At 39.8% G+C, this 24,518-nt stretch overlaps 1 protein-coding gene across 1 annotated transcript in view; it reads right to left on the minus strand.

Moving 5' to 3' along the window:
• Positions 1–6,845, minus strand: part of POLB (DNA polymerase beta) — a 29,554-nt gene extending 22,709 nt beyond the window's left edge. Inside the window, exons 1-4 of the mRNA XM_007097035.3 lie at positions 6,697–6,845; positions 6,304–6,361; positions 3,951–4,017; positions 52–126 (exon numbers count right to left, since the gene is read on the minus strand). Coding sequence (XP_007097097.2) covers positions 52–126; positions 3,951–4,017; positions 6,304–6,361; positions 6,697–6,757 — 261 coding nt within the window. The 5' untranslated portion in view covers positions 6,758–6,845. The remainder of the gene's footprint in view (positions 1–51; positions 127–3,950; positions 4,018–6,303; positions 6,362–6,696) is intronic.
• Between the last annotated feature and the right edge of the window lie 17,673 nt (positions 6,846–24,518).

Consider the following 24,518-nt stretch of genomic DNA (forward strand, 5'->3'; position numbering starts at 1 on the left):
AAAACAAAAGCATACACTATAATCAAATAAGCAAACAAGTTAAAATTTTACCTTTTCCAGCTTACGCAATTTTCCAGTCGCTAAAAATTCATCAATCTTTTCAGCAATTTTTGTTCCTACACCAGGCTAATAGAAAATTAAAAATATAAAACTCATATAAATATAATGCTTACCAAATCACTCAAAGATAAAGTAAAAAATGGGAAATGAAAAAAATGATCATCACATGACCAGTTTTAAAACCAAAGACACAGAAAATTGAGTCATGGTGAAAATATATTCTCCCAACAAAATCCTTAAATGACTGACAAAAGAGAAGTCCTAATAAAACAATTCTAAATGACTTATTTTTTAAATTAATTTTTGTTGTAGAAAAGAGAAATAGAATTGCAAAAAGAAAAATATTAAAATCACTTGCTAATTTCATCACCCTGAAAATTAAAATAAATTGTAATCTCATCACCTAACATCTGCTACATAGCCTTCTCTGCTTATATACATAAGCAGAGTTATATGTGCATATATGTGCATATATATATATATATATATATATATATACACACACACACATACACACACAGTTTTCTTACAAAAACAGAATCATACTGCTTTGTATTTTCTTAACTTAAAAACAGATCATGAACAAATCTCCATGTCAATATATAAATACAACATCAGTATCTTTAATGGCTGCATAGTATATCACTGTACAAATGTATCATAATTTACTTAACAAATACCCTACAGGTAAACATTTAGATAGTTCACAAACTTTGATATAACCATGTCATGAATTTCCTCTAGAGCAGAGGTTCTTAAGCTTTTACATACATTATCATCACCTTGGGGATGCGGTAAAACACAGAAAGCCAATCTCACCCTAGAGTTTCTGACTTAAAAGGTTTCCCTTCTCTCCCCTTCCCTTGTTTCTTTTTCTTTTCTTTTCTTTCTTCTTTCTTTCTTTCTTTCTTTCTTTCTTTCTTTCTTTCTTTCTTTCTTTCTCCTTCCTTCCTTCCTTCCTTCCTTCCTTCCTTCCTTCCTTCCTTCCTTCCTTCCTTCCTTTTAAAGTAAACTCTACATCTAACGTGGGGCTTAAACTCACAACACTGACAAGCTCTACCAACTAAGTCAGCCAGCTCCCCCAGTAGGTTGCATTTCTAACAAGTTCCCAGGTAGTGATGCTGCTGCTGGTCTACGTACCACACTGAGAACCACTGCTCTAGAACTGTATAGTTCAACATGGTAGCCACCGGCCACATGAGACGATCTAAGTTTACATGATTAAAATGAAAAAATGCAATCCCTGAGTCACATTAGCCACACTTCAAGAGCTCACTAGCCAAATGCAGCTCATGGTTATTGTGATGGACAGCACGGCTCTAGAACATAAGCCCCATGAGAGCAGAGATCATGTCTTTTTACTGCTTCACCTGAAGCACCAGGAGAATACGTGGCATACAGGTGCAGAACAAATGATGCTTACATACATCTATCTCTACTGGTTTCCTCAGGATAAATTCCTCAAAGTAAAATTGTTGGGACAAAGGAGATAGGCATTTTGCCAACATTCTGCCAAATTATCCTTCAGAAAAGCTGTAAATAACCAAGATTTCCATCATTAGTAACTGTATGTCTTTTTCCACATCTTTATCCATACTGTACATTATATTTGATAGTTTGATAACACCATACAGCATCTTGTTTTAATTTGCAACTCTGATTATTGGTCAAGTTGAACACTTTTTTCATGTTTTTTTCCTTTTTATTTTTTCCCTTTAAATAAGTTTTTACAGTAGTTACAGGTTCATGGCAAAACTGATCACTAAGTACGGAGTTCCCGCATACCCTCAGCCCCCACACACACATAGCCTCCACAACTATCAACATCCCCCACCACAACGCTACCTTTATTATAACTGATGAACCTACATTGAAACATCATCATCAAAGCCCACAGTTTACATTAGTGCTCACTCTTGGTGGTATTGGTCCTTTTAAGTTAAATGTTCAAGTGCACAACATGTGTGCCAGTTATTTCCTATTGTCTCTTAGCCCTACATATACCCTTCCATATTCTTGATTTATTTAATGCTTAATAAGTGTTCCAGGACTACTGAACACATATTCAAGTTCTGAAAACAGCAATTACCAGAGAGAAATGAACAAGATTTAGGAAGCAGAACAGACTAGAAAATGGAAACTGCTCAGGTTTCTCATTTTCTTTATCAGAAGACACATACTGACCTGAAGCAATTTAAGCCTAGGCTATTTCCTATACCTAACATTAAGGATTAAGAGGCAAACACTCATTCTGGAAATATCAGACTTCTAGAATTACTGAGAAGCACTCATATGTGCCAAAGAGTAGGTTGGTGATTTTTAATATAATAGTGGAAAGGAATAATGATGTGATATTCATATTTTCTATCTAATGTTTATTTTTTTGAGAGCGCACACACACACACACACACACACACACACGCATGAGTGGGGGAGGGAGAGAGAGACAGAATCTGAAGCAAGCTCCAGGCTCTGAGCTGTCAGCACAGAGCCTGACACAGGGCTTGAACTCACGAACCATGAGATCATGACCTGAGCTGAAGTCAGACACTTAACCAACTGAGCCACCCAGGCGCCCCTATGTGATTTTCATATTAAGTCCAGTCTCATGTAAAAGGAATTTTGGATACTTTTGTGGGTTTTTTTTTTTAGAGATATACCATAAGCTCAGATTTGGGATGAAGTGCATTAAAGCTTGTCAAAAGTTTGAATCTAATAAATGAGCAGGTAATTAACATAAAAAAGGAAAGTCAATAGTAATAAAAGGGGAACAGAATGCAAGCAGAAGTGGCTCCTGAGGTTAACACTGGGTCAGTTCACCAGGAAAGAAACTCAGAATTAAAGTCCAATGTATTTATAACTTCCTTGGCTAGTCTATTTGCGGAGGATATACTGAAGTTGAGAACTGTCTATTGATACAAAAGATTTAAAACCTATACACCAGGACATGATTAGTATTGAGTAATTAATTCAAGATGAAGATGTGGCACATGATTAATGTGGATAATCTGTCACTCAATCATAAGATGTACAAGATTTATGGTAATTTCACGACTCTGAAAGGTGAAAATACAGGAAAGTTATGGCTCATATTTTGAAGGCTCTCATGAGAAAATTAAGGAAAATCAAATATTGATAACCTAAATTCTAGAGTTCTTTTGTGAACACAAATGGGTAAAGAATAACAAAAGAAGGTGATAACTGTCAGGACTTAGACCAATCAAAAGCCACGTCAGTTTGACATCTTTAACAAAAGATGAATTAAAATATGGTCCTCAATTTTCAGGAACTTAGAATCTTTTAGTGAGATTTAGATGAAAGAAAACAACCTATCAGGGGCACCTGGGTGGCTCAGTCGGTTAAACGGCCGACATCAGCTCAGGTCATGATCTCGTGGTTTGTGGGTTCGAGCCCTGCATCAGCTCTGTGCTGACAGCTCGAAGCCTGGAGCCTGCTTCAGATTCTGTGTGTGTGTCTCTCTCTCTCTGCTCCTCCCCCACTCCTGCTCTGTCACTTTCTCTCAAAAAAATTAAATAAACATTAAAAAAAAAAAAAGAAAGAGAACATGTAGACTTTCCTAGTGTATATTCTATATTCTTGAGGACTAATCCTCAAGCTGAAATCCAGTGTGAATACATATGTATATGGCAGGGTATAGAAAAAATTATAATTACATATATTTAAAGCAGAATTTCAATCTACACCCTCCACACTTTGACAATGAAACAGTATGACTGATATAGCATTAATATTATTCCAAGAAATCAGGAGCAGTGAAATCTGCGTATGTGGATCAAGGAAGCTTTGGAGAGGCAAATTTAATTTTCCAGTGGAACCCATCAAATTTGTACATATGTGAACTCTACAATCAGCTTGCTCACTAAACTTACCAACTTCTTAGCTTCTGCTCCACTCTTTATTTTGTGTGGGTACTTTGCAATCACAGATGCTGCTTTTCTATAAGAGGAAAAAAAAAAGAAATCAGTTAGTTACAAATCCAGGGAGGTCTTAATTTTTCTTAAACTGGAACACATATACAAGCAAATATTTAGCTTAAACTTTATCATAATAACTAATTTTCCACATCTGTGTCAAACTTAAAAAACTCAGATGAAATGACAGACCACCTGCATATCTTTTAGAAGTATTTTGAAAATCCTCACATTTGAGGATAGCATAATTTTAACTGTATATGTGAAACTAGGGAGATTCAGCAGACCAGTAGCCTTTCCTTTTGGGGATAAGCTAGTTTTCAGAAATTGTTTGTAACTCTCATAAAAATGTGCCACCTGGTGGTATTTAGACTACTAGATACCAAAGGGGTTTATGGATGGTTATTTTTAAATTCATGGCCTAAAATTCCAACTGCATTCCGCCATGTCCTTTTAGTTATATTCTTTTTTTCATTGCTCTCATCTCAGTTCTGCATAAAGCACTGACCTGTGATTCTTGCCCATCTCCACGCACATCCAGCTCAATAATCTGGTGACATATTGGGCACACCCTGGGAGCTTACCGATGGTATCCTGTCTGTAATTTCAGTGCTAAATATAGTTTAGCAATGATGCTGATAAAAAAGCCAGAGTACATCTAAGTCTAAAGCATAAATACCAGGTAGTCTTTGCATCCTTGGTTTTTCATTCTGTTCTAATACATACAGACCTTTAGATTTGGATTTCAACCTCTATTAGCATGTAACTGATGATGAGTCTGGAAAGGTATGTTGAGGACAGTTTGTTGAGGGAACTGTTTCAGTAAAGACAAGTAGTACCAGACAACTGGCATTATGGAGCAAAGCCTGAAGGGAAAAGGAATTAATCCTGAAAGGCCTTCTGGAAGAATGGCAGGATCAGACAACTATTTTCAAAAGAATATATTGGCCACAATCAAGAGAAATGTATATCTGGGTAGGGAAATACATGCAGGCATCACCTGATTTTCCAGACTGATTTCCTCATTCCAACCATATTCCATAAGCAAACTGAACTACTGACTTCCTGGAAAATGTCATACTCCTCAGGTCTCAATACCTTGACACATATTGTTTCCTTTCTTAGACTATTCTTCCTTTCACTTATCCCTTGACAGGCTCCTTCAAAACTAAACATCTCCTCTCTGAAGCCTGGTGCGACATAAAATATAGGGTTGAATATCTCTGATTTTTAGATCATCAAATGTGTGGATGATAGAACAATTATTTTTTTTTTGATAGAACAATTACTTTAAACAGGAAGTCATAAAAGATAAGGTAAGAAGCATAATCAGTTTTGAATTTTGAATGGGAAGGGAAGGAGAGAGCTGAGGTTAATTTTGAAAGGGTGGAGATAAAGGTAATAGCAGCCTAAAAATCTGAAGAAAAGTCAATGAGATACAGATTTGGAGTCAATGACATAACCAGTATCCAAAGCCAAGAATGTTAAGACTGCCAGGGAAAGTATGAAAATGAGAAAAAAGGACAGACCTCTGGGAACTCCTAGCATTGGAATACAGGAGGTGAAAGAACAGACAGGAGTGCCATCGCAGAATTCAAGGCTAAGACTTGAATGCAATGAGCTAACGGTGGATGCCAGTGAGAGTTCAATAAGGTGAGATGTAGGTGACAGCATTTTCAGAGGAATGGCAGGATGACAATTATACCACAGTGAGATAATGAATGACCAGGGCTGAGAAAATCCAGACAAGAAACAGATTATTCAAGAAGCTTAACTATAAAGTGGAGGAAAGAGACAGGAGCTAGCTAGAGGGTAGAGGGAAGTTAAGAAGGCTGTTTTGTTTTTGCTTGTAAGAGCTGAGGGACTTAGGACATGTTTGTGAGCTAAGGGGCACAAGTAACTGGATGTGGGAATAAGGGCTATGATAAGGGTCCTGGTGAGATGGACAGGATAGAATGGATCCAAGGATCGGCCAAACACCAACCAGATGAAGATCTGATTCCATGAATTTCATAGCACAGACCTCATACACTGTCTTTCATTATGGCTTAAAATCAAACTGCATTTTCAGCAATTCATATTTGATGATGGGGAAAACACACATCAGCTACACCGATTAGAAACGATCCTACAGAGCTCTGCCCAAATTATCCCAGAAATATTGTATTAAGGTACAACCACAGAGTCAATACCCTCAGTTGTTGCTTTTTTCTCCTCTTGCATATGGTCCAAATATCCACTGGCCCCTCAGCCCTGTTAACTGCCACACATCCCAGGATGCATGCTACCAGAGAATGCTGCACCGTCCCACCTGTAAGCATTGTACTTGTGGATTGCCTGGTTCACGTTCTTCTCAAAGTTTGCGAGTTCTGCAAAGGCAACAAGAGGCTCGGGTCAACAAGAACCACGAGTAAACAAACGAAAACTGAGTTTTCCAGAAGGGGATGTAACAACTTCTTAAGGGACAGTGACCCTACGCTTCTACACGGGCCAGGCCAAAGACAGCCCAGTGACACAGGAGTCCCCTGGAGGACTGACATTCAGCCACCAGCAATGGGCGCTGAAGGAAGATCCGTACGGAAGACTACCCGCTGCAAGGGGCCAGACCCATCCACAGGGCTGTGGGGACGGGAGAGAAGGAAGGGAAGGCAGTGAGGTAGGAAGAAAGGAGAAGAAAGCCAGCGGCGCCTGGCGCGGCGCTAACCTGTGAGCATGTCCGTGATTCCCCCGTTGAGCGTCTCCTGTGGCGCCTTCCGTTTGCTCATGGTGGCCTGCACCCGAGGACCGCAGAGTGCTCAAAGCCGCGGACTGGCCCCCTCTCCCAGCTTTAAGGAGGGGCCGGGACTTGGAGAGGGGGGCAGGACCAACCCAGCCCTGGCAAAGCCAGCGCGACCTACTGAACAATGGCTGCCTCTGACAGGGGGCGCGGTGCGCGGCGCGCGTGGTGACGTCACGCGCTGGGGGCGGTGCCGGGGCGGGGCTCTCGCGGCTCTTGCTGGGTGCGAGAGAGACGGGAACCACCCGGCGCAGGAGATCTGAGAGAGAAAGCTGGGCGAGATGGTTGGTTTCGTAACGGGGTTTCCGTGGGAAGACCTGGATTCTTAACAAGACAATGTCTGTTTTCCCAGTACGTTTCTCTGGAATCCTCTCCCCAGAAGGGGAAAACTAAGGAGTCCGACTTTGTGAAGTCAACTCAGGTAGTCGGGTGGGAGATAGCATACCGAGGATACTTTTGTGCACATATTGTATGTGCACAATAATAGTTATTGAATGCACGAGGATAAGAGGCAAACACCGGCATCATACTTACTTGTGAAAACTTTCAGTAAGAATATGGTACCAGTGCACTGCAGTGGAGTTCCCTACTAGAGAGCAGGCGGGAACCTAGAATAAAATACGCCGTATTATAGGGAAGCCTCCTATAGTAAACTTTTAACAGATATGCCCGCCAATGTCAGAGTATTTTATTTCTTATTTCCCTGCCTTTTGCAGTAGGGGCTAAAGAGAAAACAGTAGGATGCGGAGAAGTGCTTAACCTAGATAATGAGCAATGAAAATGTCATTAAAACATAATGACCTGGACACCTGGCTCAGTCGGTGGAGCATGCTACTCTTGATCTTGGGGTTGTGGGTTGGTTCCTCCGTCCCTTCCCCACTTGCATTGTCTCTTCCTCTCCCTCTCTCTCTCAAAAATGAACATTTAAAAAAATAAATAAAATCTTGAAAAAAAAAAAACGAACCATGATGACCTGTATCTGAGAAATTTACAGTTCTGCTTGAAAAACGGATATGTGACATCAATATTTTCACAGGTGTTTCTCTTGGGTTCATACTGAATTGCCAATTCCCGGCAATTGCTTTGTATGTAAATAAAATGAAAAGCTTATTACAAAATAATACATGGATGCTGTAGAAATATTTGAAAATGTATAAATGGAGAAAAGAAAATAAACAATTATCTCACCATCCAGCTTAACCACGATTAATTTTTTAGAACATACTTCTTGTATTATAATCTAGTCCTTTAAAAATTACCATTATTTCAGACACTCAGATCAATGGAATAGAAGAGAGAACCCAGAAATGGACCCACAAACATATGGCCAACTAATCTTTGACAAAGCAGGAAAGAATATCCAGTGGAATAAAGACAGTCTCCTCAGCAAGTGGTGCTTGGAAAACTGGACAGCAACATGCAGAAGAATGAACCTGGACCACTTTCTTACACCATATACAAAAATAAACTCAAAATGGATGAAAGACCTCAATGTAAGACAGGAAACCATCAAAATCCTCGAGGAGAAAGCAGGCAAAACCCTCTTTGATCTTGCCTGCAGCAACTTCTTACTCACACGTCTCTCTCTGGAGGCAAGGGAAACAAAAGCAAAAATGAACTATTGGGACTTCATCAAAATAAAAAGCTTCTGCACAGTGAAGGAAACAATCAGCAAAACTAAAAGGCAACCGATAGAATGGGAGAAGATATTTGCAAATGATATATCAGATAAAGGGTTAGTATCCAAAATCTATAAATAACTTATCAAACTCAACACCCAAAAAACAAAGAATCCAGTGAAGAAATGGGCAAAAGACATGAATAGACACTTCTCCAACTGACACATGAGATGGCTAACTGACACATGAGAAAATGCTCAACATCACTTATCATCAGGGAAATACAAATTAAAAGCACAATGAGGTACCACCTTACACCTGTCAGAATGGCTAACATTAACAACTCAGGCAGCAACAGATGTTGGCAAGGATGCAGAGAAAGGATCTCTTTTGCATTGTTGGTAGGAACGCAAGCTGGTGCAATCACTCTGGAAAACAGTATGGAGGTTCCTCAAAAAACTAAAAATAGGGGTGCCTGTCAGTTAAGCGTCCGACTTCAGCTCAGGTCACGATCTCACGGACCGTGAGTTTGAGCCCTGCGTCGGGCTCTGGGCTGATGGCTCAGAGCCTGGAGCCTGCTTCTAGTTCTGTGTCTCCCTCTCTCTCTGCCCCTCCCCCGTTCATGCTCTTTCTCTCTCTGTCTCAAAAATAAATAAACGTTAAAAAAAATGTTTAAAAAACCTAAAAATAGAACCCTACAACCCAGCAATTGCACTACTAGGCATTTATCCAAGGGATACAGGTGTGCTGTTTCAAAGGGACACATGCACCCTCATGTTTATAGCAGCACTATCCACAATAGCCCAAGTATGGAAAGAGCCCAAATGTCCATCGATGGATGAATGGATAAAGAAGATGTGGTATATATATATACAATGAAGTATTACTCAGCAATCAAAAAGAATGAAATCTTGCCATTTGCAACTACGTGGATGGAACTGGAAGGTATTATGCTAAGTGAAAATAGAGAAAGACAAAAATCATATGACTTCACTCATATGAGGACTTTAAGAGACAAAACATGAACATAAGGGAAGGGAAACAAAGATAATATAAAAACAGGGAGGGGGACAAAACAGAAGAGACTCATAAATATGGAGAACAAACTGAGGGTTGTTGGAGGGGTTGTGGGAGGGGGGAATGGGCTAAATGGGTAAGGGGCATTAAGGAATCTACTCCCGAAATCATTGCTTCACTATATGCTAACTAATTTGGATGTAAATTTTAAAAAATAAAAAATAAAGTTAAAAAAATTACCATTATTTTTTAAATTATTTTTTAATGTTTATTTTTGAGAGAGAGAGCAAGTGGGGTAGGAACAGAGAGAGAGAGGGAGACACAGAATCCGAAGCAGGCTCCAGGCTCTGAGCCATCAGCACAAAGCCTGATGTGGGACTCGAACTCACAAACCTCGAGATCATGACCTGAGCTGAAGTCAGAGGCTTACCCAACTGAACCACCCAGGTGCCCCACCATTATTTTTCAATAATGGAATAATGCTTTAGATACAAGTAATTTCCTTGAATAGCAAGGTTGTAGTTGTTTGTTTCTTCATAATATTAGTGTATATCTTAAATTATCCTTATTGGATATTTGTGTTTCTTTTATGAATTTCCTATCTATATATCCTTTGTTCACTTTTCTATTGGGATAGTTGTCCATTATTAATTTGTTAGCTCTTTTATATATATAAATATTAATCTTTTTGTATATTATATTTGTATGTTATTTGTAAATGTTTGTATTTTCCCAACTTGTCCCTTGCCTTTTTTTTTAAGTTTATTTATTTATTTTGAGAGAGAGAGAGTGCATGAGTAGGGGAGAGGCAGAGAGAGAGGGAGAGAGAATTTTAAGCAGGCTCCACACTGTCAGTGCAGAGCCTGATTCAAGGCTCCAACTCCCAGACTGTGAGATCATGACCTAAGCCAAAATCAAGAGTGGATGCTTAACTGACTGAGCCACCCAGGTGCCCCTCTCTCTTCCCTTTATAACATAACTTCTTAGCACCTTGATTACCACCTTCATTTAGATATATGAGTCATCTTAGTATTTTTCTCTGTTCAGCTTTTTTCCCATCCAGTTCCTATTCCAGGCTATATTCATATTATTTTGTTCTGAAAAATGATCATCCCTCATTAAATAAAAAAGTTTTTATTCGACTTTGAATAATGACAGTTGCAACTTTAGGGAACTGTGGGATCATTTTTTATATAAGTATTATGAGCATTTTACAGGAGTATTATACCATTTTTATATGAGTATAAAATACTCATTTTATACGAGGATTATACTTTTTAAAAATCAATGCCAGAGAATCCAAGGAAAGTGGTCATCTCTCCTCATCTTCTTGGACCATTTGATCTACTTTGTAACATTTGATCTACTTTGACTACTCTCTTCTTGAAATGATTTGTTTTAGATTGGCTTCTGAGACAGCACATGCCTTGGGTGTTCCTTCTTCCTTCATAGCCACTCCTTCTCAAGTTTTTGTTCTGCTTTTTTGTTCTTATTCCCAGTTCCTCCTCCACTCTCCAGCCTTTATAGGAAAGTGCCTCAGGCCTTTCTCCTCTAACCAGCTTTTCCACTTTGTCCAGTCTCACCTTTTAAAATGCCATGCCAGCTCAAAGACTCCTAAATTTATATTTCTAGCCCTGACCTCTCTCTTGAGTTCCAGTCTCATATATCAAACTTCCAGCTGGATGTCTCTAGTTATTCATAATAAGCATCTCACAAATACATGTCTTAAAGAACTCTTGAATTTTTGCTCCACTAACTTCTTAACTTTTCCCCAGTTTAGTTAATGACATTTTAATCCACCCTGCCATCAGGCAAAACCCTAGGAACCATTCTTAATGGCTCTTTTCATATCCCACATCCAATCTGTCAAGTCTTGCCTGTTCTGTCTCCAGAATATGTGCTCTGAATTGGATGGCCACTCACCACCTCTACTGCCACTACTCTAATCCAGTCTACCACGATCTGCCTCCCCGATTGCTGCCATAGTCTCCAGAGTGGGCTTCCTTGTTTTGCTCTTATCCCCTGAAGGCCATTCTCCAAATAGGACAAAGGTAGGGGCACCTGGGTGGCTCAGTTGGTTAAGCATCTAACTTCAACTCAGGTCATGATCTCACGGTTCTTGAGTTCAAGCCCTGTGCCAGGCTCTGAGCTGGAGCCTAGTTCAGATTCTGCATCTTGATCTCTCTCTGCCTCTTGCCCACTCATGCTCTGTCTCTCTCTCTCAAAAATAAATAAACATTAAACAATTTTTTTAAAAAGGACAAAAGTAGTCTTTTGAAAATGTATATGTATATGTTATTCATTTGCTTAAATACCCTCTCATTGCACTTAGAATAAATTCCAAATTCCTCCCCAGGGCCTGCAAGGTCTAATGTGATCTACCTCCTTTCAACTCTTTTACTCCAGTTCTTGCCACTTTTCCCTTTGTTAGTTCACACATGTCGTTATGTAGCACACACATGTACCTGCTTCAGGGTTCTTTTCTCATTGTTCAGGGCTTTGCCTGGCTGCCTTCGCATCGTTCCAGTCTCAGCCAGGTAGTCACATCGCTGTCACATTCCTGAGCAACAACACCCACGCCCTCTCTATTACTGTGGAATTACTCCACTCCATGAAAATGATTGGAAACTTACACATGTGTTATTTGCCTACTTCCTACTCCCTGCTCTATTTTTTCCTCCCCTAATGTGAATTGTAAGCTCCATCACAGTAGGACTTAATTTTTGTTTGCCGCAGAGTAGGTAATAAACATGTACTGAATGAATATCCTAAATTGCAATTTTGCTTAAATATCAAATATTTTAAATTACAGAAGAGATTGACACATCATGATGTAGGGGGACTGAGGGGTTTCCTGGGATGCAGAATTTTCAGGGCTCAAACCCAGAAAGTTCTGAACAAACTGAAACAAGTTGATTACACTGACATGTTACCCTTAGATATGTCACTAACAAAACCTAATTTGGAAAAAACACTGAGCACTGTTTAAGGGCTCCTAACTGGATAACTTTTTTTCTAGGTAAACTTTTATTGAATCAGATTCAGCATAGTAGGGGAAAAGGAGTAAGAGGGATTAAAAGATTAAAAGCCATATAACTTGTGAAAACTGCAAAGATTCACACAATTTCAAAGGAGTGAGCCAAAGTTGGTTGGGGGTGATAGAGTAAATCAAATGATAAAAGTCCTCAAATTTCCACACAGAAATAACGTTTTGGCTTTTACAAAAAAAAAAAAAAAAAAAAAAAAAACAACTAAAAATACCCCAACATTCTCTACCTTAGAAGTTACAAGCCTGGGAAAATGAGAAGAACTGCCTTGAGTGATGATATTTTGGAAATATGAACTGTCAGTTTTCTCTTCCCTTCTACCCATCCCAAGCAAATACTTTTACTTGTTTCATTTCCTCAGCATAAAGAAGAGACAGAACTGAAAGCCCCTAGTCTCTCATTTCAGGATTCCAAAAACCTAAACCCTTTAAAGAGATAGTGCTAAGCACTTCTGACAAAATATGTACAAGATAGAAAGTGCTCATTCATGCAACATACCTTTATTGAACACCTGTCAAGTGCCAAGCCCTGCTTTGGGTGCTGTGTATATAGCAATCAACAGACCAAGTCCCATCTTGTGAAGCTTTTTAATGGGGGTGTGGAGGGACAAATAAATACATTTGGTGGTGATAGTGGCATAAAAACAGATAAGTCAAGATAACAAAGTTACACAGGGAAGTCCTTGGGTGGTGGGATAGGAGATGGGTACCAGTATAGAGAGGATGTCCTATAAAGGCCTCTGATAAGGCTACATTATGAACAGAAATGTAAAGGAAAAGGAAAGGAGCCATGAGGGTATCTGGGGGAGAAAGTGATCCAGGCAGAGGGAAAAGCAGTTGTAGGCTCTAAGGCTGAAACTAAAAAGTTCTAGGCAAGTTGATACAAAGTATGTGACCATTTTAACATATGCTGATACCAACAAAACCTAATTTGAAATGAAACCTTTTTCTTTCATTAAGGATAAACAATGAAGATAGTGTGGGTGGTACAGTGTGAGCAAAGATAAGAGTGACAGATAATGGTACCAGAGGAGCGTGCAGCATGTGCAGGGGATAGAGAAGTGGCCAGAGTAGTGGCAGCAAAGTAAAAGTAGAAAGTGAGGTCAGAGTAGCAGCAGGGAGCAGGGGCCAGATCATGGGCCATTGTAAGAAATTTGGATTTTACTCCAAGTGAGGTGGGAACCTTTGGAGTTGGGTTTTAAGCACAGGAGTGATTTGATCTGGTATAGATTTTAAAAGACTTATCCTGGAAGATTAGGAGAGGAAGCACATGACACAAGCAGGGAGACTGATTAGGAAGCTAAGGCAATAATCCAGGCAAGAGGTGATGGCAGTTTGGGCCGGAGTAATGCTGAAGGAAATGGTAAGTATTCACGTTCTGGATATATTCCAAAAGTTGAACCAACAGGATTCATTGGATGAATTGGATGTAGGGTGTGAAAAAACAGAGAGTAGTTGGGGTGAATCCATGGTTATTCAACTGAGTAACTGGAAGAATGGGGCTGTCATTTAAGGAGATTAGGAAGACAGTGAAGAACAAGTCTGGGAAGGAAAAATCAGGAGTTGACTTTTGGAAGTGAGACGTATATCCAGCTGACAGTGCTGAAGAGGCAGTTGGATACATTATCTTGAGGTTCAGGAGAGGGGTCTGAGCTGGAGGTGTAATTTTGAAACCATCAGCATCTGTATGATATTTAAAACCATGAAGCAGGATTCAATCACTTTGGGAATAAGAGATTAGAGAAGAGAACTGTTAATGTGTGTGTGTTGGTGAGGGGGGCAGGTACTAGTTTAGAGGTCAGGAAGATGTCCCAGAATTAGTCAAGAAACAGGAAGAGCCACCAGTGAGGATGAACGGGATTCGATTAGGTAAGGCATGTAAAAAACTCTTCCCAAAGGAGAAATAATGTGGTATATATCAGGAAAATAGAGTACTGCACAGAAGTTGGTGGAGTATGAGGTTAGAAATAAAGACGAGTGTCAATGTGTGCCAGCCTGTGGAGACTAGACATTAGTCTTTGGGTGCTGTAGGGTCACAGAAGGTTTCAAGTAGCATTTTCCAATTTTTATTCTAACAGTACTATAGAGGATGAATTTTTGATAAGTGGGAGATGTTAGAAAGCAGGGAGACTATTTAAGAACCTAAGGCAGGAGACAGAGAGGAAAATGTTTTTAAACTTAAGAGGTGAAAAACAGGTGGGTCCTGGATGAGAGGAGTGAGGAATAGTCTAGGACGATCACTAATCTCTGCCTTATAGGACTTAGTAGATGACAGTGTCATTACCTGAAATAAAAAATATACAAGTAACAGGTTTGGGGGTGGGGGGTGGGGGAGAATAAATTCAGTATTTTTGAAGTATTTAGATATGTTTACCACAGGTAAATGTACAAATTTGAAGTTTGGGGATAAAAATGTAGCCATCAACATAAAGATGATAGGTAAGACCATGAACATCAACCATTGAAAAAGTCAAGATTTACCGTCAAGTGCATAGAACACACATTCTGAGTGTCCATGAGAAAAGTATAGGCCCATTTCAAATATGAAAATAAATATAGAAATCTCAAAATATTAAGTAACTGAATTTAAAAACAATTATAGAGCAGTGAAACTATTCTGTATGATACTATAATGGTGGATACATGCCATTATACATTTGTCCAAGCCCATAGAATGTACATCACCAAAGGTGAAGTCTAACGTAAACTATGGGCTCTAGATGATAATGAAGTGTCAATGTAGGTTTATCAATTGTAACAAATGTTATCACTCTGGTGGGGGATGTCCATGGTGGGGGAGGCAGTGCACGTGTGAGTGCAAAGGGTATATGGGACATTTCTGTACCTTCAACTCAATTTTGCTGTAAACCTAAAACTGGTTTAAAAAAATAAAGTCTATTGGGGTGTCTGGGTGGCTCAGTCGGTTGGGCATCCAACTTCGGCTGAGGTCATGATCTCACAGCTTGTGAGTCTGAGCTCTGCATTGGGCTCTGTGCTGACAGCTCAGAGCCTGGAGCGTGCTTCGGATTCTGTGTCTCCCTCTCTCTCTGCCCCTCTCCTGCTAGTGATCTGTCTCTCTTTTCTCTAAAAAATAAATAAACATTAAAAAAAAGTCTATTTAAAAAATTGTGGGCAAATAGAGTTTATTCTACCAATGCAAGATCAGTTTAACATCAGAAAAATCTAACAATATTTTTTATTTTAACAGATTCCTCACAGTAACAAGTGAGAGGAAAAAGTACACCACATGATTGTCTCAATATACAGACAAAAAGCACTTGATAAAGTTCAAGCCAATTTGTGATTTTATTTTATTTATTTTGTTAAAGTAGTCTCTACAGCCAACATGGGGCTTGAACTCATGACCCAGAGATCAAGAGTCACATGCTCTTCCGACTGACCCAGTCAGGTGCCCCTCATTTTGTGATTTTACATTTTAAAAAAAAAAAATTTTTTTTAACGTTTATTTATTTTTGAGACAGAGAGAGACAGAGCATGAACGGGGGAGGGTCAGAGAGAGGGAGACACAGAATCTGAAACAGGCTCCAGGCTCCGAGCTGTCAGCACAGAGCCCGACGCGGGGCTTGAACTCACGGACCGTGAGATCATGACCTGAGCCGAAGTCAGCTGCTTAACCGACTGAGCCACCCAGGCGCCCCTCATTTTGTGATTTTAAAAGGACTCAGAAAACTGGAATAGTAGAAAATATCCTTAACTTGATAAAGATTCTGCCAGAAGCCCACAGTAAACATAATTGTTGACAGAGAAACTCTAGTCTCAAAAGAGGGCAAGGATGTCCACTCTCATCACAATTGTGCAAACAGTAAAGGTATTAGTACTAGAAAAAACAAAACCATAATTATGTGCAGCTAAGCATAATTCTTATACAGAATAAAACAATAGAATTAAGATAAACTGTTGAAACTAATAAAAGTTCAGTAAGATTCCCAGATACATGGTTGACTTACCAACATTAATTCTCTGTTGGCAACAACAAAAAAGAAATTGTAGAAATAAAACATATTGAAAAATGACTTAAGTGGCAATATATGAAATTCAAGGAGCCAAAACTAATCTATGGTGACAGAGGTCAAAATACTTGTCCTCTTTGATGATAAGGGTAATTGGCTGGGAGGGAAGATCCAAAAGGTATAAGTAAATGACATGAGCTAGTGTCTCAGACCCCTCAACACTGTCTGATGTTGCTTTGTTTCCTCTCTCTAAAGCCATGTCTGTGGCATGTTAAGGATATGCATTATGGCAGGTTGACTAAAGAAGAGAAACTGTCGCCTGGTTTACAGGTGGCTCTACATGACATGCTGGTGCCACCTGAAAGTAAATAGCTGCAGTAACACAGCTCCACTCAGGGGTAGCACTGAAGCACGGTAGTGAAGGAAAGTCCTCTTGGTGTGCAGAATTTTGAACCATACAGTTTTTGTCCCCTTTGTCTGGAATAAGAGATGGCCAGATTCATGAACTGTTTCTGATGGATTGCCTGAATGCTCAAGGACTTGCAGAGTACAGTATTCAAAGATTGCTGGTTAGGAAGTCCAGAGAAGAGACATGTGGATAAACCTCTCAGAATGGACATAGACTGAAGATATTTGTGTCTCATGTGAATGCTTACCAAAGGACATCCACTGTACAGGAGGCTCCTGATAATAAGGCTGGCAAAATTACATGGTGAGTGGATGCCAGGCTTTTTGCCCCATCATCTCATAGTTTACTCAATAGGGCATGAACACAGTAGCCATGGTGACAGGGTTGGAGGCTATCATCCATTACAAGTTCAACAATGTATACTTCCTCTACCTGCCAACAGAGACTAACACTATCCCCCAATCTGACACAATTGCCCAGGAAACAAGGCAGCCAAATAAGGGTAGTTTGATTATATTGGAAGGAGCAGATGTTTATCCTCATCATTTCCTGCTGGAATACATACATATTTGGGACATGGATTTGCCTTCTCTGTCTGCTTCTGCTTGCACCACCGTCTGTGGGCTCACAGAACTGCAATCCCTAAAGCATTCTGATCAAAGAACTCATTTCATAGCAAAGGAAGTGCAGCCACATACCCTATCATCCAGAAGTGGCTGGGATAACTAAAATTGGAATAGCTTAATGAAGACATGGTTACAGTATCAGTTGGGACACAACATCCCAAAAAGATGGGGTTCTGTCTTACAGGATGCAGTCTCTACATTGAATCAGAAATCATTATATGATGCTATCTCCCCATAATGATAATACACAGGTCTGGGATTCAAAGGATAAAAGTAGGGGGGTGCCTGGGTGGCTCAGTTGGTTAAGCATCTGACTTCGGCTCAGGTCATGATCTTAGACTTCATGGGTTCGAGCCTCGCATCAGGCTCTGTGCTGACAGCTCAGAGTCTGGAGCCTGTTTTATATTCTGTGTGTGTCTCTCTCTCTCTGCCCCTCCCTTGCCCCCCTCCCCTGCTCTCTCTCAAAAAATAAACATTAAAAAAAGGGGGTGACAGTAGGAGTGACTTCTCTCACTACATATACAAACCCCACTTGCAAAATTTTGGCTTCCCACACTGGCAATCTTGAGCTTTGCTTGTCTGGAGGTCTTAGTGATCAAGGGATGCAGGGTGGAGGGTGGATACTTCAACCAGTAGCACCACAATGATTCCATTGAATTGGGACAGGAAGTTGCCACCTGGCCATTTTGGGTTCCTATGCCACTGAGCCAAAAGGCCAAAAAAGAGTTTACTACTGATTAGAAAGATTGACCTTGATTGCCAAGGAGAAACTGAGTTTCTGCTACACAATCAGGGCAATGAGGGCTACGCCTGAAACCAGGGGGTTTTCTGGGGCTTCGCTTGGCATATTCATGTGCAATCATTAAGATTAATGCAAAATTATAGCAAAAACAAAAAAAGTCTGTACAATTTTGGACTTGGATCCTTTAGGGATGAAAATTTGTATCACTACACCTGAAAAAGAATCCTGACTAGCTGAGCCTGTGGCTGAGGGCAGGGGACATATGAATGGGTAGTGGGAAGATAAACCTGTAGCTCTCAGTTACAGGCGCATGGGAGACACAGATCACTTACCGAAACAAGCACGGCAGTGACTTTGTGTATTTTCTTTCCATTTATTATATATGTGCTTATTTGCATATGCTATCCATTTTCTTCTCTCCCCTTCTTCCCAATGTTATTTCATATGCAGGTTGTTGAAGATAAACTTTACAACTTAGTGTGACTGAATCTGGGGAGTAATTCATATGGCTAGTGATGGATACAGTGACTGTTGGGCTTGTGCACCTTTTGAGTGGGGGAGAAAAGGGGAGACATTTTCATTTCTATGAAGGGTAGCTGTATCTTGTTGGGTGGAAACAGAGTTGCTTAGTTGCTGCATGGAAGTTTAAATGTATGGAGAAGGATGCATACGGAAGCTGAGTAGTCACAGGGGTGGACTGTGCTGATTACCGATCTATTGCCTCTTAATTCCAAATCCATCCTTCATTGTCTTTTTTTTTTTTTTTTTTTTTTTTTTATACTGGAACATCTCTCCCTTGCACCTGGCACAATTTTAAACTTTGCCACAGGGAACACTGGAAGGACACTGGTGGGATCCTATGGGCAGCTCCTAAAGTGTGTGGAACCAGCAGGAAGATTCCCCTGGCACCCTACAGGTGTTGTGCCGCTCCCATTGGCAGTTTCTCAGTGAGTTGTGGGGTGCAGTTCCTCCCAATGGACAGCTGCTCCCCACCCTACGCTGTGCCAGAGAGCAGTTTCCTAAGTCTGCCAACTCGGGGCCTCTGGAAACTTCTCCATCATGCAGTGGCAGGCCACGCCACACCCTCTCTGATGATGTCTGGCTTTCAGCCTCGGGGATGGGGTGGGACTTCTGTAGCCATTGGGGTAGTGGCTATTCTTTTCTAGCTATTCCTGCATTCTTAGTTATCTTTACCCGTTAGAAGCCAATTCCCTGTTAAATGAAACTTTCCTTGTTGAAATTGCTGTGTAGTTTCATTCCCTTGACTGGATCCTGAATGAAAGAATTATGAAAGTGGTATTGTAGTTATGTTGAAATCACAACAAGAAAAGGGTTAAGCTTTTAGAGGTACATAATGAAATCCATATGGGTGAAATGTTACGATGGCTGAGATTTTCTTCATTCATAAAACAGCTGGTGAGGAAATAATATGATTGACCATGCATGGATAAATTTGAATCTGGGCGATTAGAATATAGAACTTTACTACATGATTTTGTCTGTATTTGTATATTTGTCAAATCTCCATAATAAATAAGTTTTTAAAAACCTCTGAACATCCTGACGTTAGTGCACAGGAATTTGTGCAGGAGCACAACACCCCATGGGGGCCATCATTCCAACAAACCGGGAGGCAGTGAGACTTCTGCCCACTCCTACAGCCCCTCCAGGATGAAGAGTCGCTTTTGGGAGACCTCTTGGCCCTCTCAAGAAGGTCAGATTTAATTTAACCTTATTAAACCGCTCCATGCCTCTGTTTCCTCATGGACGAAACGAAGATAATGATAGCACTTACTTCATTAGGATTGTGAGGACTATAGAAGACTATATATATATTTTTTAACAATCTTAAACCCACTAAATTGTAAGAAAGGCCATAATTTTATGTACTGCTAAGAAAAAAATGCTATCAATTAAACTATGGCACAATGTCTTAACTATAATCCTGGATGAGAAATGGATTACTCACACACAAAGCCTCTTGTTGCTTTGAATTTTTCCAGCTATTCTGAGGGATTTGGCAATTTCTCTTGCCTTCAGTGGCATTGCTGGACATGTGATAAGCAGTCCTTTTGCTCGTATTTCAGTGACAAATAGACAGCCTCACCTACCCATAGGTATATTCTTGTCTTAGAACCCCTAAGAATGTGGCTGTTACTTTGAAACGAATTATCGTCATATCTCCTCAAGAAGTATTCATTTGACCATGTCAGATTTATGCTCACTGCTGTTTTTATGCCTTTCTGGGTACACGGTAAATTTCTCAAATCAAACCAAAAGGGAAATCTTTCTGAAGAGATTTTAAAAGGCAATTCAACTCCACATGGGTGATACCAAAGGGATACAGCTCCGCAGAGACAGCTAGGACCAAGTTCCCACAAGTAAATGACAACAGACACAACTGCCACCTGACCCCTTTATCTGTGACATGCCACACATTCAAAGACATATCCCACTGAGAAAAAAATGTGCTTTTTAGAGTTGATGAAATGCATATTTCAAGTAAAGTTATTTCATTGCCTGGCAGAATCTGTGACATGCCACACATTCAAAGACATATCCCACTGAGAAAAAAATGTGCTTTCTAGAGTTGATGAAACGTGTATTTCAAGTAAAGTTATTTCATTGCCTGGCAGATACTAGCCAATCCATAAATGCTGGTTCTGTTCCAAATGCAGCTTTTAAAGACTGTGTTTTTCTTCTAAAACTGCTCTGTCCGATACAGGAGCCACTTGTCACATGTGGCCATGAACATTTAAAATGAAATCCAATAAAAAGTATAAAGTAAAAATTCAGTTCCTTAGTTGTGCTCACCACTCATGTGTCATTAGTAGCTACCTACCTACTGGCCGTTGCAGATGAGAACATTTTCATCATCACACAACGTTCTACTGAACAACACTTTTCTAGGAAATTCTATCAATGGGGACATCAAATTGTATGCCATAATAGCTTTGTTTTCAAAATTTTTGAATTTCACGTAAATTGGAGTCAAGATGACATGAAGGGAAAAGGAGTTGCTACCTTATATTTATTAATCAGAATGGGTCCAGAAGCAAAGGATAGAGATAAAACCAGCACTCCGCTGACTAGTAAATAGAGTATTGTCAATTTGTACTAAGCACTTATATACATAGAATATGTTACTAAATGTTCATATCACTCACATTCTCTACACTCTTTCCATTTCCACCAGTACCTTCCATTCGTGCTATTTACCTTTAATATAATTATTTATGTGTTAAGGCTTAAATATGCCATTTAATTTTTTGTTTCCTGCTTATTCTTGGTGCTTTTTCTGTTTTCTTTTTCCTGCTTTCCTTAACGTTATGTAAACATTTTTAAAACTTTCACTTTGAGGGGCGCCTGGGTGGCTTAATCAGTTAAGCATCTGACTCTTGATTTTGGTTCACATCATGATCTCAAGGTTCGTGAGTTTGAGTCCTGTGTTGGGCCTGCTTGGGATTTTTCTCTCTCCTTCTCTCTGCCCCTTCCCATCCAGCATGCATGCTCTTTTTCTCAAAACAAATCAACTTTTAAAATGTTTTCATTTTGATTTATCTATAGTGTTTCCAAGTGTATATCTTTGTGTAGCTTTTTTTAGTGGTTGCTGTAGATATCATATTACATATGTAATCTTATCAGTTTACCTGATGCTTGAGTTTAAAGTGTCACTTTATGAATTCATTTTAAGTATAGAAAACTTGCCTCTCTTTATATCCCTTTACCCTTTTCTATTTATAATAAATTTATCTTAAATATTTCCTCTCCATAGATTGGGAACCATATCAAATCATGTCATAATATTTGTTTCAACCATCAAACATAGTCTAGAAAACTCCAGAAAAGTAAAGTCTATTGTATTTATCCATATTTTTACTCCTTATTTAATTCTTCCTTCCTTTTTTCCCCCCCAAATATTTATTTATTATAAGAAAGAGAGAGAGAGAGCACAAGCTGGGGAGGGACAGAAAGACTGGGGGAGAAAGAATTCCAAGCAGGTTCCACACTGTCAGTTAGAGCCTGACACAGGGCTTAAACTCATGAACCATGAGATCATGATCTGAGCCGAAATCAAGAGTCAGATGCTTAACTGACTCAGCCACGTAGGCACCCCTCTTCCTTCTTTTCTGAAGTTCCAAGAATCCTTCTTTTATCATGTTCTTTCTATTTAAAAAACTTCAGTTAGTCATTCTTTTAGGGCATGTCTATTGTCTACAAATTCTCTTTTCTTTCATTTGAGAATTTCATGACTTTGTCCTTCATTCAGATGACATTTTTGAGTGTACCTCTAGTATATTTTAGCTGGAAAAGGATTCGGGGTTGACCGTTCTTTTCTTTTAGCACTTGAAAAATATGTCATTTCTTCTGGCTTCCTTCATTTCTGATAAGAAATCCACTGTCATTCAAATAATTTCTACCACCTTATTCCCTCAAAAGTAAAATACATGTCTTGGAGATTTACACATTTTTTCCTTTGTTTTTAATTTTTAGAGGCTTGACTATATGTGTTTGTGTGGACTTCTTTCTTTGTGTCAGTTCATCTTGTTTGGGGTTTGCTCAGCTTGTTGAATATATAAGGTGTTTTATTTTTGTTTTTTGCCAAATTTGGGGAAGTTGCAGCTACTACTTTGACTACTTTTCAACCACACCCTCTTTCTTCTCTCCTCGTGGGATTTGAATGACATCAATATTAGCTCTTTTAGTACACTCCCACAGGCCTTTGAGGCTCTGTTGTTATGTTTCCCAATTTGTTTTCTCTGTTGTTTTGGTCGGGAAATTTTCGTTCTATCTTCAGGCTCACTGGTTTATTACTCTGCATTCTGCTGTTGACCCTACCCATTGACATTTTTACTTGTTACTGTCTTTTTCAGTTCTAAAATTTTCACTTTGTTCTTCCTCGCATCTTCTGTTTCTTTGCCGAGACTTTGTATTTTTTCATTTGTTTCAAGCAAGGTCATAAGTGTTTGAGGCATTTTTTTATGGTGATTGCTTTAAAACCCTCTTAGATGATTCTAAATTTTTGCCACCTCAGTGTCTTATCTTTTCTCAGTTGAGGTTTCCTGATTCTTGGTATGATGAGTGATTTTAGATTGAAATCTGGACATCAGAATTTCAGGTGATGAGACTCCAGATTTTATTTAATTCTTCTGTGTTAGCAGGTCTGCTCTGACATTATTCCAGCAGGGAAAGCAGAGTGCTGTCTCATTTCTACCAAGGGTGAGTGGAAGCCCAGGCTTCCCACTTGGCTTCTGCTGACACCTGAGTGGGAAGGGCTCTTCATTACTCCACCAATACCAACTTGGTTGGAAGGGGCAAGGTGCCTCCTTACTGTTCCCCATTCGGTCTCCATTTAACCCAGCGGGATGTTGGAAATGGGTGGTGGGGGGAGACGTTGTTACTGCTTAGCACCAGTGAAAGTCCCAGTTCCTCACCTGGTGAAGTTTAAGCTTCCTATCTGGTCTTTCTAGCAGAGGTAAGACTTTTTTTTTTTTTTTCTGTAGTGTTAACTGAAATTGAGTGGTTATTGTTTAAAAATTTTCTGTGTTCCTAGGCTGCCCCTGTCCTAGCTCTTTGACTAGTGTAATGGGTTGAACAGTGACCTCCCCCTGCCACCAAAGTAGGTTCATGACCTAATTCCCAGAACCTGTATTACCTTATATGGCAAAATATGTGATTAAGGATTTTGAGAAGAGGAGCTATCCCAAAGTATTGGAATGGGTCCTAAATCCAATGGGTCCTGTCTCCAGAGACAGGAGAGATTTGATAAATGGAAAAGGAGGCAATATAACTACTTATGCAGAAACTGGTCAGATGTACCGATAAGCCAAGGATCACCTAGAGCCAGCAGAAGCTGGAAAAGGAAAGGAACATGTCTCCCCTAGAAACCTTGAAGGGAGTGTAGCCACGCCAGCATCTTAATTTCTGACTTCTGGCCTCTAGAACTTTGAGAGAACAAAATTCTGGTGCTTTAAGCCCTGCAGTTTGTGGCCATCTGTTACAGCAGCCCCGGGAATCTAATACCGCTAGAGGGAGCCAGTCTCCTCAGTCGTGCCTCTGGGGTGGCTTCTCCAGCACCCGATTGGGGAGAGATGAGGCAAAAGCAAAGCCCACAGAACTCCCCACCACGTCCTTCCTCAGGTCCAAGGTCCCTAGATGGTCTGCTGGCTTCTACCTTTCAGAGTCTTCCTCTATTTGTTTATAGATAATGTTGACAGGTTTCAGCCATACTTAAAGGGAGGAATAGGGGAAAGTACATTTACCTTATCATTTTGGAAGGACAAGTCCTATCTCCCGGTTTTCACTTTTTTTAATCAATT

Source organism: Panthera tigris, chromosome B1, assembly GCF_018350195.1.
Source record: "Panthera tigris isolate Pti1 chromosome B1, P.tigris_Pti1_mat1.1, whole genome shotgun sequence".
NCBI classification, from domain to species: Eukaryota; Metazoa; Chordata; class Mammalia; order Carnivora; family Felidae; genus Panthera; species Panthera tigris.